This window comes from Danio rerio, chromosome 3, assembly GCF_049306965.1.
Source record: "Danio rerio strain Tuebingen ecotype United States chromosome 3, GRCz12tu, whole genome shotgun sequence".
In the NCBI taxonomy this organism is placed as follows: domain Eukaryota; kingdom Metazoa; phylum Chordata; class Actinopteri; order Cypriniformes; family Danionidae; genus Danio; species Danio rerio.
The window spans coordinates 38,081,810-38,096,958 of record NC_133178.1 but is presented as its reverse complement, the minus strand read 5'-3'; the positions used below and the strand labels follow the sequence as shown (position 1 = coordinate 38,096,958).

General features: G+C 33.5%; 1 protein-coding gene across 50 annotated transcripts in view; it reads left to right on the top strand.

Annotated features, from left to right (window-relative positions):
- Nucleotides 1-15,149, top strand: part of svilc (supervillin c) — a 64,350-nt gene that overhangs the window by 21,094 nt on the left and 28,107 nt on the right. For 26 of the 50 annotated variants that reach the window (XM_073944850.1, XM_021474702.3, XM_073944851.1 and 23 more), the window contains 4 exons: nucleotides 2,364-2,516; nucleotides 3,949-4,119; nucleotides 7,774-7,808; nucleotides 13,094-13,155. In XM_073944850.1, the coding sequence (XP_073800951.1) occupies nucleotides 2,364-2,516; nucleotides 3,949-4,119; nucleotides 7,774-7,808; nucleotides 13,094-13,155 (421 nt within the window). The remainder of the gene's footprint in view (nucleotides 1-2,363; nucleotides 2,517-3,948; nucleotides 4,120-7,773; nucleotides 7,809-13,093; nucleotides 13,156-15,149) is intronic. The other 24 variants (XM_073944865.1, XM_073944864.1, XM_073944862.1 and 21 more) reach the window with 2 other exon arrangements.

Here is a 15,149-nt window from a genome sequence, read left to right as displayed (position 1 = left end):
TAAATATGTTTGAAATATAATTTAAAGTATTTTTACTTGCACAAAATGCATTCATAATTTTATTAGTTAAGGATTCTTAATTAAGGATTTGTTAGTAAATTGTTAGTTAAGGAATCTTTAGGTGCATAGCATAGGCCCCTTGGATATATTCTAATACCCACACCAGTGCAGCAAGCAAGCAAGCAAGCAAACAAACAAACAAACAAACAAACAAACTTTGCATAAATTATTTGCATAGTTTATTGGTTTATTTTTGGATCTATTCATTTCTTTATTTGTTCATCTAAACAAAAAAATCTTAGTAATTGTTCAAACTAAATGGTTCCTTCATTCAGAAATGGCTCAGATTATTGTAATTAGCATATTTATTTTATTTAAACAATCTATTTTTTTAAAACTATTTTTTTTAAAAACTATTACATTTGTTAAAATAGAAACTATATGAATATGGGTAGTGTGGCTATCAGTATTCAGTCAAATGTTTGAGCTTCACATAGTTAAATCATCATTTTGAAAGAATAAGGTTTTATTTGCATTAAATGATTTTGAGATATTGAGCTTCAAAGTTTTTGTATTCCATATTGCAAAATATGTGTGAAACAGTTCTCTTTCATGCACTAACATGATAGAGACCCTAAATGTACTCTAATTATCAAAATTCTTTACATTTTCTTGTTCAAATTAAGCATTCAAAGCTGTGCTAAACATTTTGTCCAGTGCAGATGTTATTTTTTTGTAAATAATATGGTAATAATTATATACCACATGAATAAAATTCAGTATTCCATTCAAGTAAGCCCCTCAAGGCTCGATATCAAATTTCAAGACTTTAAAGAAAACCGACAATGAGCAAATTAGTTGTTTAACAAAGTTTAATAAACACTGAAAAAATGTTTTACTGACTCTATATTTACACAAATAAAAACATTTCACATTTAACATATTGCATTTTTTATTAACTAAATCATCACATTTACACACATAATTTCAGTTTCAGGTTTCTTCTAATTTTTTTTAAATCTAAATTTCCTTTTAATTTTAAGGTGACGAAAGAAGTGTAGGCTATTGTGTATTTAAATACAAGAAAGTATGCATGTTTAATTTATGATTGACAATTATTTCTTTATATCAACATATTTTTTATTTGCTGTTATCAAATGTAAGTCCGGGAGGATTTAATCTTCAAATTTTTACCAGGATAAGGAAGCAACCTTATTTATTCTGCTATGGCAGATATTTTGCCATTCCCTCTTCTTTTTCTTTATGTATTTCACTCATGAAAACATCAGTTGTATTTGGCGAGGCAAATCAAGTTGCCAAAATAACTTGTGAAAAAACTTGGTGAATCATTTAGTCCTAAATGCACTACCGGTCAAAAGTTTGGGGTCGTTTTTTTTTCATGTTTTATTTTTTTAAGAAAATTATTCTGTTCATCAAGGTGGCATTTATTAAATGTAAACATTTTAAATACTTAAATATTAAATATTTATTTATTACCTATTGTATGTAGTTTCAAATAAAATTATTAATCCAGTCATTATTTATTTTGTTACTATTACCATTAATAGTAATAATGGCGGCGGGGTGGCGCAGTGGGTATCACTGTTGCCTCACAGCAAGAAGAACGCTGGTTCGAGCCTCGGCTGGGTCAGTTGGCATTTCTGTGTGGAGTTTGCATGTTCTCCCCATGTTTGGGTGGGTTTCCTCCGAGTGCTCCAGTTTCCGCCACAGTCCAAACACATGTGCTATAGGTGAATTGAATAAGCTAAATTGTCCGTAGTGTATGTGTGTGAATGAGAATGTATATGTATACCAGGGTTGCAGCTGGAAGGGCATCTGCTGTGTAAAACATATGCTGGGTTAGTTCATTCCGCTGTGGCGACCCCTGGTGAATAAATAGACTAAGCCAAAAAAGAAAATGAATTAATGAATACATAGTAATAAGAATATTATTATTATTATTATTATTAATAATAATAATAACAATAATTATAACTAATATCAGAGTGATTTCTGATGGATCGTGTGACTCTAAAGACTGGAGTAATAAATCTGAAAATTCATCATTAAAATTACTGGAATAAATGATTAAATTAAATGACTACTTTTGAACAGCTCTTTTATAGTGCAATAATATTTTTACAACTTGTACTGTATTCATGATTAAATAACTGCAGCCTTGGTGAGCAGGAGAAGCTTATTTTAAAACATTAAAAAATCCTACTGACCCCAAACTTGTGGAGCATATCTTTGTTTCGTCGTCTACATTCCATCTAGCCTTGTCCGTGGTGTGCATGTCTGTCTTGCACACTTTATTTCCTGCAGTTCTGAAGTCCTCTGCTTCTCTCCATCACCCTCTCCAGGGCATGTGTGATGGGCTTGTCTGGTACGGTGGATGGAGAAAGCCCTCCAGACTCAACCTCTGATACACCGCTGTTACACACTCATGTTTCAGTAGGCCAGCTGAAGAACGCTCTTCTACAGCAAAACAGCAGTCCAGCTGCATCTGATAGAGTGTAGGGATACCTCAGTGTGTGTGTGTGTGTGTGTGTGTGTATTCAGCTCTGCTTGATATTTATTACCACCACAGAAATAGCACTTACACATATCTAAGCAGAGATGAGCCTAAAGACACTAGGGATTTGCAGAAGGATAGATAGATAGATAGATAGATAGATAGATAGATAGATAGATAGATAGATAGATAGATAGATAGATAGATAGATAGATAGATAGATAGATAGATAGATAGACAGACAGACAGACAGACAGACAGACAGAAGGACGGACGGACGGACGGACGGAGGGACGGACAGACGGATGGATGGATGGATAGTTGGGTGGATGGATGGGTGGGGGTGGGTTAATGGATGGATGGATGGATAGACAAATAGACAGACAGATAGATAGATAGATAGATAGATAGATAGATAGATAGATAGATAGATAGATAGATAGATAGATAGATAGATAGATAGATAGATAGATAGATAGATAGATGGATAGATGGATGGATGGATGGATAGATGGATGGATGGATGGATGGATGGATGGGTGGGTGGGTGGATGGGTGGGGGTGGGTTTATGGATGGATGGATGGATAGACAAATAGATAGATAGACAGACAGACAGATAGATAGATAGATAGATAGATAGATAGATAGATAGATAGATAGATAGATAGATAGATGGATAGATGGATGGATGGATGGATAGATGGATGGATGGATGGATGGATGGATGGGTGGGTGGGTGGGTGGATGGGTGGGGGTGGGTTTATGGATGGATGGATGGATAGACAAATAGATAGATAGACAGACAGACAGATAGATAGATAGATAGATAGATAGATAGATAGATAGATAGATTTTTACAGTCACAACAATTTTTACAGTGATAATAATGAACTGGGACGTCACAGTGGCACATTGGATAGCACGATCGCCTTACAGCAAGAAGGTCGCTGGTTCGAGCCTCGGCTGGGTCAGTTGGCATTTCTGTGTGGAGTGTGCATGTTCTCCCTGTGATTAAGTGGGTTTCCTTCGAGTGCTCCGGTTTCATGTGGTTCAGGTGAATTGAGTAGGCTAAATTGTTTGTAGTGAGTGTGAATGAGAGTGTATAGATGTTTCCCAGAGATGGGTTGCAGCTGGAAGGGCATCCGCTGCATAAAACATATACTGAATAAGTTGGCGGTTCATTCCGCTGTGGTGACCCCAGCTTAATAAGGGAATTTAAGTGTGTACAGCACACATTTTGTGGTTCTAACACAATGCTAATGTGCAGCAGTAGTTTTGGCGAGTGTGTGATTGACACTGTCTAACTCTCCATCATCTCTGTGCTGTGAGGATGAGCAGTGTTTCTCTTCATCTGTCTGTTTCTCTCTCTCTCACAAACACACACACATACCTCCTGTCGTCCATCTATTCTGCTCTTTCTGCTGTACACTAGAGTGGCTGATGGTGATGTGGTGGCCTTGACTCTTGATCTGGCGGGTCAGCCTGAGGGAAATCGCCGTCGTGCCCGTCGGTACCTGCCAGGAGATCCTGCTGCGAGCCGCAAAAACAGTGAACGCTTCCGTACGCAACCCATTACAGCCTTTGAGATACAGGAGAGCTGCGGGTACCCAGACCGTCTTTGAGATACACTCACGTCTGCAGTCTGTTGAATACATAGACACAGTCATTTACTGTATTCAGGTGTTGTGCTTGTTAACCTCATTAACCCTTTATTAATGTGACAAATACTACAGTATTCATACAGTATTGTTTATGTAGTCACTTTTTACTTTTTTTAAACAAAAATACGTACACAGATTATTTGTTGACAGCATAAGCAAGTAAATAACTACACTGTAAAAAATAAAACAGCATATGTTTTTAGGTCATTGTAACTTATTAAACTAAGTTAATCATGTTCTAACTTAATTTTATAAGTTTCGCAAGTTGTTTTAAGTCAGTTTAACATAATATAGGTTAAATGGATTTATAGATTAATTTGATTCAGCTTAAACATTTAAGGCAACCAGAATTTTTTTAAACTGTCTAAATAAATAAGTAAAATACCAAAAAGAAGAGGTGTACACTTTATGATAAACTGCTATGCAGAAGGTTCAGGAAGATTTTATTTTAAATAAATAAACTTTTTGCAAATGCATTAAATTGAAACTAAGGGCCCTATCATACACCCGGCGCAGTGTGGCGCAAAGCGTGGCGCAGTAGTCTTTTGGTAGTTTAAGCTTGGCGCAAGAGTCGTTTTGAGGCGTTACGCTACGCTCTTTAAATAGCAAATGCATTAGCGTTCATTTTTGCGTCCATAGGCGTTCTGGTCTAAAAAGGGAGGCGTTCTGAGGCAGACCGCTGGCGCGTTGCTATTTTGAGTTGCGCCTCGCTTACAGACTGCTTAATACGCACAAGAGAGATATCTTTACATATGAAAAAATACATATAAAGAAATATCTTTACATATGAAAAAATGTAAATATTAAGGATATATATATATATATATATATATATATATATATATATATATATATATATATATATATATATAGTATATAATAAGAATAGATATAGAATATAAATATAAAGGATTAAAATATTACAAAACATAATATTTTCTAGCCTACATAAATATGAAAAATCACTGTTTTATGTCTTCTTCATCTCGGGAGGCTTTTTCAGTTCATTCATAACAATTTGCTTTTGTATAATGTTATTATTATTAGCAGTATTATTTATTATATCCATATTTATGTTTGTTTTATTAAAAACAAGCTTAGATTTGCCCACCTGTCAGGTTTTAGAGCATATGGGGCACAGCATGTGTTTTAGGATATAACTCAGGTTTTAGAGCAAATTTTGCTATTATTATTCATTTATTCGTTTGCTGGAAATTAGAACTGAATTTAGAAATAGTTTTGAAACGAATATTTGCGCTTAACAAACAAACGTATATATAGACTAATTGATGTCTGTGCGTAAAGGTTTCCCTATCCAAGAGCGAAAGTGAAAGTTATTATCTCTTATTCTCACGCAGTAGATGCTCTGTTTGACAGTTTTCTGTTAAAAAACTGTTAACTGTGAACTGTTTGCTTATGAAATGCTCATTTTTTCCACTTAGACTTACTTTGCGTCCTGTTAATGGCGAATGCGCTTTTGGCGCGACACAGCTGACTCTTAAAGGGAATGGGAGATGAGACTCTAATTGGTTTATTCTCAAAACACACCTATAACTCATTAAGAAAATATACTCAACCCTTTTAGAACACGCGCCGCGGCGCAAGGCAGATTTCCCGTCCTTAAATTAGCAAAAACGCATCCTGACACGCCCTGAAAGCGTTTGCGCCCTGCGTTTTGCTCTGTGCATGGACCGTCAAAATAGAGCCCTAAAAGTTTATTTTACAAATTTACCAATTTATTTGACTAATTTAGTTTTAAATTGTTTTATTATAGTGTTTAGTCTTACACAATGTGTCAAACAAATGTCTTTTTTTATTTATCAGAGAATATTAGGAAAATGTTTACACAAAATTATTAAGAGGCACAATTGCTTTCATCAAAAGTAAAAATAATCACTGTATTAAAATCACCATATTCGAATGATTCTGTTGGATCATATAACATTAGTGTTTTAATGATTTTTAAATATACAGTGCATGCAGAAATTATTGATAGCGCTTCACTTTTTCCACATTTTTTATGCTACAGCCTACTTCCAAAATTGATAAAATTAATTTATTTCCTCAAAATTCTACACACAATACCCCGTAACACAGCACACCGCCAAAATATCAATGGAGTGGCTTTACAACAACTCTGTGAATGTCCTTGAGTGGCCCAGCCAGAGCCCAGACCTAAATCTCATTGAACATCTCTGGAGAGATCTGAAAATGACTACGCCGTCGCTTCCCATCTAACCTGATAGAGCAGGTGTGCCAAGCTTGTTACATCATATTCAAAAAGACTTGAGGCTGTAATTGCTGCCAAAGGTGCATCAACAAAGTATTGAGCAAAGGCTGTGAATACTGATGTACATGTGATTTTTCAGGTCAATAAATTGCAACAATTTAAAAAAAACATTTTTTTCACATAGTCATTATGGGCTATTGTGTGTAGAATTTTGAGGAAATAAATTTATTTAATCTATTTTGGAATAAGGCTGTAACATAAAAATTGTGGATAAAGTGAAGCGCTATGAATACTTTCCGGATGGACTGTATTAAAATATCAAACATTTATTTTAAATTGTAAAAATATTTACATAATTGATTGCATTTTAATATTAACAGTTTCACTTTTGCAAGCTTGGTGTGTTAATAATAATAATAAATCATATATATATAATACATTTATGATAACTTATTATATTTATTGAACTTATTGTATTTGACATTTTCTGTATTTTGTATGAAACACTACAGCATTGGTGAAATAAGAGACTCAAGAGATCATAATATACCAAGACATATTTTCAGTATTATTTTACCACAGCTCACATGATAAGAAAAATGAATATTATATTAAAATTATATTATATTATATTATATTATATTATATTATATTATATTATATTATATTATGTTATGTTATGTTATATTATATTATATTATATTATATTATATTATATTATGTTATATTATATTATATTATATTATATTATATTATATTATATTATATTATATTATATTATATTATATTATATTATATTATATTATATTATATTATATTATATTATATTTTGTCATAATAAATTCACAATTTATTAAATTATTACCTTATTAAAATACTTTAATATTAACTTAACATTCTGACAAATGTTAAATTAGTGTTTTGAGTCATTTTGAATAATTTGTGAGTATAATTAAAGAGTTATTAGGGGTTTTTGTTCTCCTTTATTATCACACATACCTGTGCTATATTATCAGATGTCAGAGATCATCAGTCATGAGGTAGTAAATGAGTTCAGCATGAATTCTGTGTGCTTGATCAGGGTGTGTAGGAGCTCATCGTTTTAATAGTTTGCATTATGTCATGCTTATAACCTGCACAGATGTGTCTGAGAGTGCATGTGTCATAATTTGCCAGAGAGGCTTGTTAAAGCAGATCTGGTGTGAAGTCATCTCACTTCATTCTGCAAAACCTCTATTACTTTGCATGAGAAACGCTGAGAGGGTGTTGAAGTGTGAGCTTGATTGACTCGTTCATCTTCTTTGACTTAGTAAGTGGTTAACTCTGATATAAGACTTACCACTGATAAACTTTTTTTATTCTGCAGAACGGTGGATGGTGAAAATCAGGACACTTCACAAAGTAAGTGCTAAAATACCATTTTACTATTACATATTTAGAGCCTGAAACTGAAATGTTTGATATTTTCTGCATTTTAATTGGTGTTATGATAGTTTTTAATTTAAACTATCTCAATTGTTTCATGTCGATTAAGTTAACTAATTGTACAAATTTAGGACTACATTTTCAGAATAAGCCTGTGTTTGTTGCTTAAGTTTGTGATGTTTCAGCTCATTTTAAGTGAGTTGTTTGAACAAGCAGCTAACATCATTTTTGAGGGTAAAGTCAGCAAGTGGGAAGGTCATTGCACTTCTTAACTGCTTTGGTTTTAATTACAGTGAAGATATTCAGTTAAAATTAGGTTCGAATTCTAAAAACTTATTAAGTTGAGTCGACATTATTGTTATAAGCAAAAGTTTTGATGCTGTAAGACAAAAGTATTATAGTTTTGTTCAAAGAGTTTCTGTTTTTTTAAACCATGGTTCCATTTATCAAAACTCAAATTTTATGAATTGTAATTATTTTACGTTTTGTCAGTTTAGTGGCGAATTCATACAAGTTTGGTTGTATGAAAATACATGATTTTAAAAAGGAGGCGTGGCACCCAATCCCCACCAACAAACCCAACTGTCATTGGGTGAAAAGCAAATCATACTAAATTGTACGAATGAGACTTTAAGAATTCATATGAATTAGCCACTAAATCAAAAAGTTACAAATTGCTGTGAGATTTTACATACAAAATGCACAAATGTCACATTTCTTTAACAAATATATTAACTCATCTAAATGTTTTATTTTTGCATAGTAACTCAACACACTAGCATACAAATATTAGCCAAGTGCATTTTATATGGAGTATGCATGTATATTTAGTAAAAACTTATGTCATTTTACAAAAATTTGTGTGTGTGATAAATAGTTCTATTCTAAAAACATAGTATTTTGTATTTCTATTAGGGCTTGTAAAATTATAAGCGAGACATTTTGAATATATGTAAGCTTTTCCCAATAAAACACAAGAGCTGCTAGTTTATATAATATTTAATGTATAGTAAACTGTTTAGATTCCTTCAAAACGTTTGTTTTATAATGGTTTAAAGGGCATCTATGATGAAGGTATAGGGTCTTCATAGTCATACTGAAGTGTATAAACACAATAGACTCTATTTTGAAGATCCATGCACAAAGCGCAGGGCGCAAACGCTTTCACGGCGTGTGTCAGAATCCATTTTTGTTAAGGACGGAAAAATCCACTTTGCGCTGTGGCGCATAGTCTAAAAGGGTTGAGCTCATTTTCTTAAAGAGTTATAGCTGTGTTTTGAGAATAAACCAATCAGAGTCTCATCTCCCATTCCCTTTAAGAGTCAGTTGCATCGCGCCACAAGCGCGTTTGCTATTCACATGACAACTTTGTAAGTGGAAAAACTGAACATTTCACTAGCAAGAAAACAGAACATCTGCAGCCCGAGAATGAAAGATAAGGCATCTCATAATCGACTTTCACTTTCGCTCTCGTTGAAAGGGAAACCTTGTATGCACAGACATCAATTAGCCTATGAATAATTAATTTCGGGCGAAGCAGTGGCGCAGTAGGTAGTGCTGTCTCCTCACAGCAAGAAGGTTGCTGGGTCGCTGGTTCGAGTCTCGGCTCAGTTGGCGTTTCTGTGTGGAGTTTACATGTTCTCTCTGTGTTTGTGTGGGTTTCCTCTGGGTGCTCCGGTTTCCCCCACAGTCCAAAGAGATGCGGTACAGGTGAATTGGGTAGGCTAAATTGTCCATAGTGTGTGTGGATGTTTCCCAGAAATGGGTTGCGGCTGGAAGGGCATCCGCTGCGTAAAAGCTTGATGGATAGGTTGGTGGTTCATTCCGCTGTGGTGACCATGGATTAAAAATGGGACTAAGCCGACAACAGAAAATGAATAATTAATTTTGTTTGTTAAGCTCAAAGATTTGTTTCAAAACTATTTCTAAATTCAGTTCTAATTTTCAGCAAATGAATAAATGAACAATAATAAATAAGTGTGTTCAAAAACCTGAGTTATATCCAAATACACATGCTGTGCCCCATATGGTCTGAAACCTGACAGGTGGGCAAATCTAAGCTTGTTTTTAATAAAACAAATATAAATATGGATATAATAAAAAATACCGCTAATAATGATAACATTATGCAAAAGCAAATTGTTATGAATGAACTGCAAAAGCCTCGCTCTGTGTGTGTCTGCTGTGTGTTTGTAACCTAACCTAAGTATTGGCATTTTGTGTGACTCATCATCACAGAAAGAATGTTTGATATACCGCACGTCGTATAAGAGAAAAAAACCTCTGCATTTCTCGGTAACTCAGATGCACTCTTTAAGTCAGAAAGCCGTGTGTGTGTAGACTATCCTGTCACAAAACGTGGTGAAAATTTAACACGATGATCGGTAAAAGTTTGGTGTTTACACTCGGAGAGCAGCATTTACAGCAGATCTTTCAGTCCATAATATTGTAGTGATATTAACATACTGTAAACTAAGTAACTTAGAAATCATTTTGACTAAGGTCTGTCTTTAAACACTGAAAGAGTACTGCTGATTCGAACTAACTTTGCCATCTGAATAAAGATACAAAGACCACTGATCGCTTACCAAATCTATAGAGAAAGGACAATCAACATCAACTGGAGCTATGTCTTTTTTTAAAGGAGATGAGCAGCAAATCTGGATTTCACCATTTCTAGATGCGAAAAGCTCTCGAGTAAAAAATGTTCCGTACAAACATATTTCTGCCGTGTGCCGCGTGCACTGTAATCCACACGTTAGTCCAGCTGCGCTCTCATAGCGAGAAAATGAAAACAAAACCTTCGTTCCAGCACATTTCTCTCTTGCGTCTGAACACTGCTTCAGCTAAAACTGTCTTCAAAGCTATCATGCATACTAATGAAGTTGCACCGCATACACAATACTGCATGTTGATGCAGTCTTTCTCATGAATGAATGCAGCACGCTTAGAGACGTTACAAAGTACTCCCAGGTACAGACAGCCAGTCTACACGCTGGAATACACGCAAGGATCTAATTGCCGTGACGCAGCTTCAAAAATTCGCTTCAAACCGGAAGAATGAATTTGCTCGAAGTAATGCAAAAACAACCAATTTTCATTTTTTTGTGAAATATATGTGTCTTAATAGTGTTTTTTTTTTTTTTTTTTGTCTTAATAGTGTTTGTAGCAGCATGGGACACATATATGACGGTCAACAGCTTAAAAAAGGTGTTTTGGTGTTTCATGACTCTTTAAATCTTGAAAAAGGGGGGAAAATAGGTGCTCTTTAAAGCACACAATATGCTTATAGTTTTGCAGGCTTGGTCTAAAGCTTATAATAGTGGGTGATACTAAAGTTTCACTTTTAGCATAAACCCCCCCAAAAATTTCAGAATTCATGCATAAAGCATTATAAATGTTGCATTAAATGTCTTTTTTTTTTTTTTACTTTTAAATGTATCCTTGCTAAATAAAATTATTCATTTTCTTCACAAAAAGTGCAAACTTTTATAAAAGTAGCATATATATATATATATATATATATATATATATATATATATATATATATATATATATATATATATATATATATATATATGTACATGTGAAAAGGTTTTCATAAATGGTTCTTTAACCATAGTCTGAAGAGTTTTTTTAAAAAGTTTCACACTGTAAAAAATGCTGGGTTCCGCACAATTCCTTCATGTTGTCCTAACACAAAGCAATTAACTTAACTTAATTATTTTTACAAATTTAAGTAGATTGAACATAAAATAATGAAGTTGTCCCAAAAAAAAAACCCTTAGGAATTGTGTAGATTGAAATAATTAAAAAAAATGTAGTGTGAACAAGCAGCAAAAGTAATTTTTCTGCTTCATACCATAAATGCAGTATACCTTTAAAAACTTAGATTTTATAAAGCTGCTGAATGTATGATTGAATAAAATGATGCGTCTGAATGAGACTGTGTGTGTAGTAGATACTGTGTGTGATACTAGTAAATCAAAACATAAACACACTCTCACACACTTTTACACATGCATATATTCTAAGTAATGGATACTGTCGTAAACAGTTATTATAAACCTCCGTTTATTACTGATGAGAGGTTAAATCTTATGAGGCCGTATTAAAGCAAGCTTAAAGAAATCTGAGAAATGTTAGCCGTGCTTTTGAGGAGTGTATCAATGACACTTACATAATCATCCATTAATTCCTCAAACACATTTAGTATAATAAGTTCACACATGGCCTTGGAGACAAATGGACTCAAGCGTGTGTGCGTGTGTGTGTGTGTGTGTGTGTGTGTGTGTGTGTGTGTGTGTGTGTGTGTGTGTGTATGTGTGCATGTGTGAGTGCCATAAATGTGCCAGTCAAGAAAAGTACACACAGGTGAAGATTACATCTGCCAGCCTGTTTGTCTATTCGGCCAAACACACTGAAATGATACATTTGTTAGTCATTTGATGATCTCATGAAGAATCTGCACTGCTATGATCTAATGTGAATCAAATGCACATGTATGTGTGTGTGTGTGTGTGTGTGTGTGTGTGTGTGTGTGTGTGTGTGTGTAGCTATAGTAGTTATAGTTTTGGTTAATTTCATCAATTTTTGTATCTGACAATAATATTTTATTTTATTTTTTTGTTTATTTATTATTTTATTTTAAAACAGTTGTATCTCTGCCAAACATTGTCCGATCCTAATAAAGTCAACATCAGTTTAAAGCCTATTTAGCTTTCAGATAACACCTTAATCTTGTTAATTTAGTTAAATGATTCCTTCTCCAAATACCAAATGCCATTTTAGAGGGTGTTTTCTGTGAATCATAATTATTTGTCTGATTACATACAACTTTGGACACTAAAGTTTTGAGCTCATACAATAATCAAATTTATGTTCTGGAAGTTTAAGCTAATTAGTGCTCATTTATTTATATAACACCCCATTAGCATACCTAAAAAGCATTGCAGAAAACCTGAATGTATGTAAACTTCTGAATGTAATAATCAGACTAAGAAGTAGAATATTGATACCTGGATCTAATTTAGTTAAATATTTCTCATCCCGTCAGTCTTAGCATAACTATAAAACAACATAAATATGGTATATTTACATTTAATGTATGTGCAGCAGGATCAGCTTATCCAGTTCATTTGATGGAGTCTATTGTGCTTTTGTCAGTATTGATTACTGTGGCATTTCTGTTACTCTGAAGTGCATGTGAGTGTCTTGGAGCTGTGTTTGACCATGTAATGTGCTTGCTGTGTTTCTTGCAGTGGATGCAAAGACGGATGACAGAGCCAAGATGAGCGTAGCTGCCAAGATGTCTCTGTTTAAAGTAGGTGAAACAAGAGCTCAGCGTATCTCTTTAGCAAGTGCTGCAGCCTGAATAGAAAAAGGTCATTGCCATGGTTGAGAACACACACACACATGCACACACAACACAATGATTTTTTATATAAACTGTATAATCTATCCCTACCCTTAAACCCAAACCTCACAGAAAAGAATCTGCATTTTCATTATTCAGCTAATTCTCTATTTCAGAGGTCTCTACAGTGGAATGAACCACCAATCTGGGTGTTAATTTTTTTTTTTTAAATATTTAATTCTGTATGAATTATGAGCTGTTTCTCTCACGTGGACCAAAGAAAAATGTGCCCACAAGTTTTAAATTTACTGGTTTTGCTTACTTTTGGAGACATTTAATCTTCACAATGTAAGAAACACAAGGTACACACACACACACACACACACACACACACACACACACACACACACACACACACACACACACACACACACACACACACACACACACACAAAAAAAAAAAAACTTGTATATATTTATCCTAGTAGGGACTTTCCCTCGTAATATAAGCTAATAATAATTACTGTAGGCTATACTTATCCATTACCATAAAATGTATTAAATAATAATAATGAATTATTTTATTGGCATCATCTGATTTTTCAGAAATGACACATAGAAACTGAGAATACTTAAATTCAAGGACATTTTTTAATCTTGCAGAATTTGTTATGGATTAAGCAGAAAAGAAATTAATTTTGAAGTCATTTATTTCGCTAGGCATTTCTAAGCTTTCTGCTCCAGTGTGTGTGTTTTTTTCTTCTTCTGTGTTCTTGTGCTTTTGTCTGTCTTTGGGACGTAGGTGGTAATAGGAGAGCTGGAGTGTTTGGTTACAGTGTGACCTGCTGGATTTCATTCGTTACTGTGACTTCCTTACCCAGACTGCCAACCCTGGCTCTGTTTTATTCATCTTGCCACTGACCCACTTCACCACACACAGACACAGTCATTAAGTGCAATGCTGTTAGATTTATTTTTTTCATAGAAATGGTAGAACTTGTTCACCAAGAATTGCAGTTCTGTTATTAAATTATTTACCCACGTTGAGAAGAGAAGTTATTCATTTTTTGCTTTGAATATATTAGCAGATTGTCTCAGAAGATTTGACAAATAAATTGTTTTTTTTATTAGTCAATAGAAAATACATATATATTTATTAAGAGGGGCTAATAATATTGATCTTAATGTTGTTTAAAAAAAAAACTAAAGCTGTTTTTATTTTCTTTTTACATAAAACGAAAGTGAGTTGTGACCAGGGATTACATATGGCATGATGCATGATCTTATAATAGCGTATATAGAGGTAAAAGTAAAATGATTAGCCCTCCTGTTGAATTTTTAAGTGATGTTTAACAAAGCATACCATTTTTTCCTCAGTATTTCATATAATAATGTTTTTTTCTTGTTTATTTTAGTTTGATTAGAATAAAAACAGCTTTAAGAATATAAACAACATTAAGATCAATATTATTAGCCCCTCTTAATAAATATATATATGTATTTTCTACTGACTAATAAAAATATATATTTATTTGTCAAATTTGAACATTATTGTCTATTGTCTTGCCTAGTTAACCCATATAGGTAGGTAGGTTACACTCTTTACACTGGCTTTCAGTTGCATTCAGAATAGGTTTTAAGCAATATTACTTGTCTATAAATCACTAAATAACCTATTGCACTTTAAATTGAATATTAGTATCTTGAAAAAAAACCAACCTAATAAAATATGATGTCACCATGGCAAAGACAAAATAAATCAGTTATTAGAAATTAGTTATGTAAACTATTATGTTTCTATTATGTATCTATTATTAAAGAGTATACGCAAGCATGGATAGAATTTGATGAGTTAAATCTTCTCACATAAAATAGTCAAATACACCACTTCTATGGCTTTTTGAAAGTTTTGTAGAGTCATTGCCGCAGTCTCCATTGACATTCAAGGCAAGGCAAGGCAA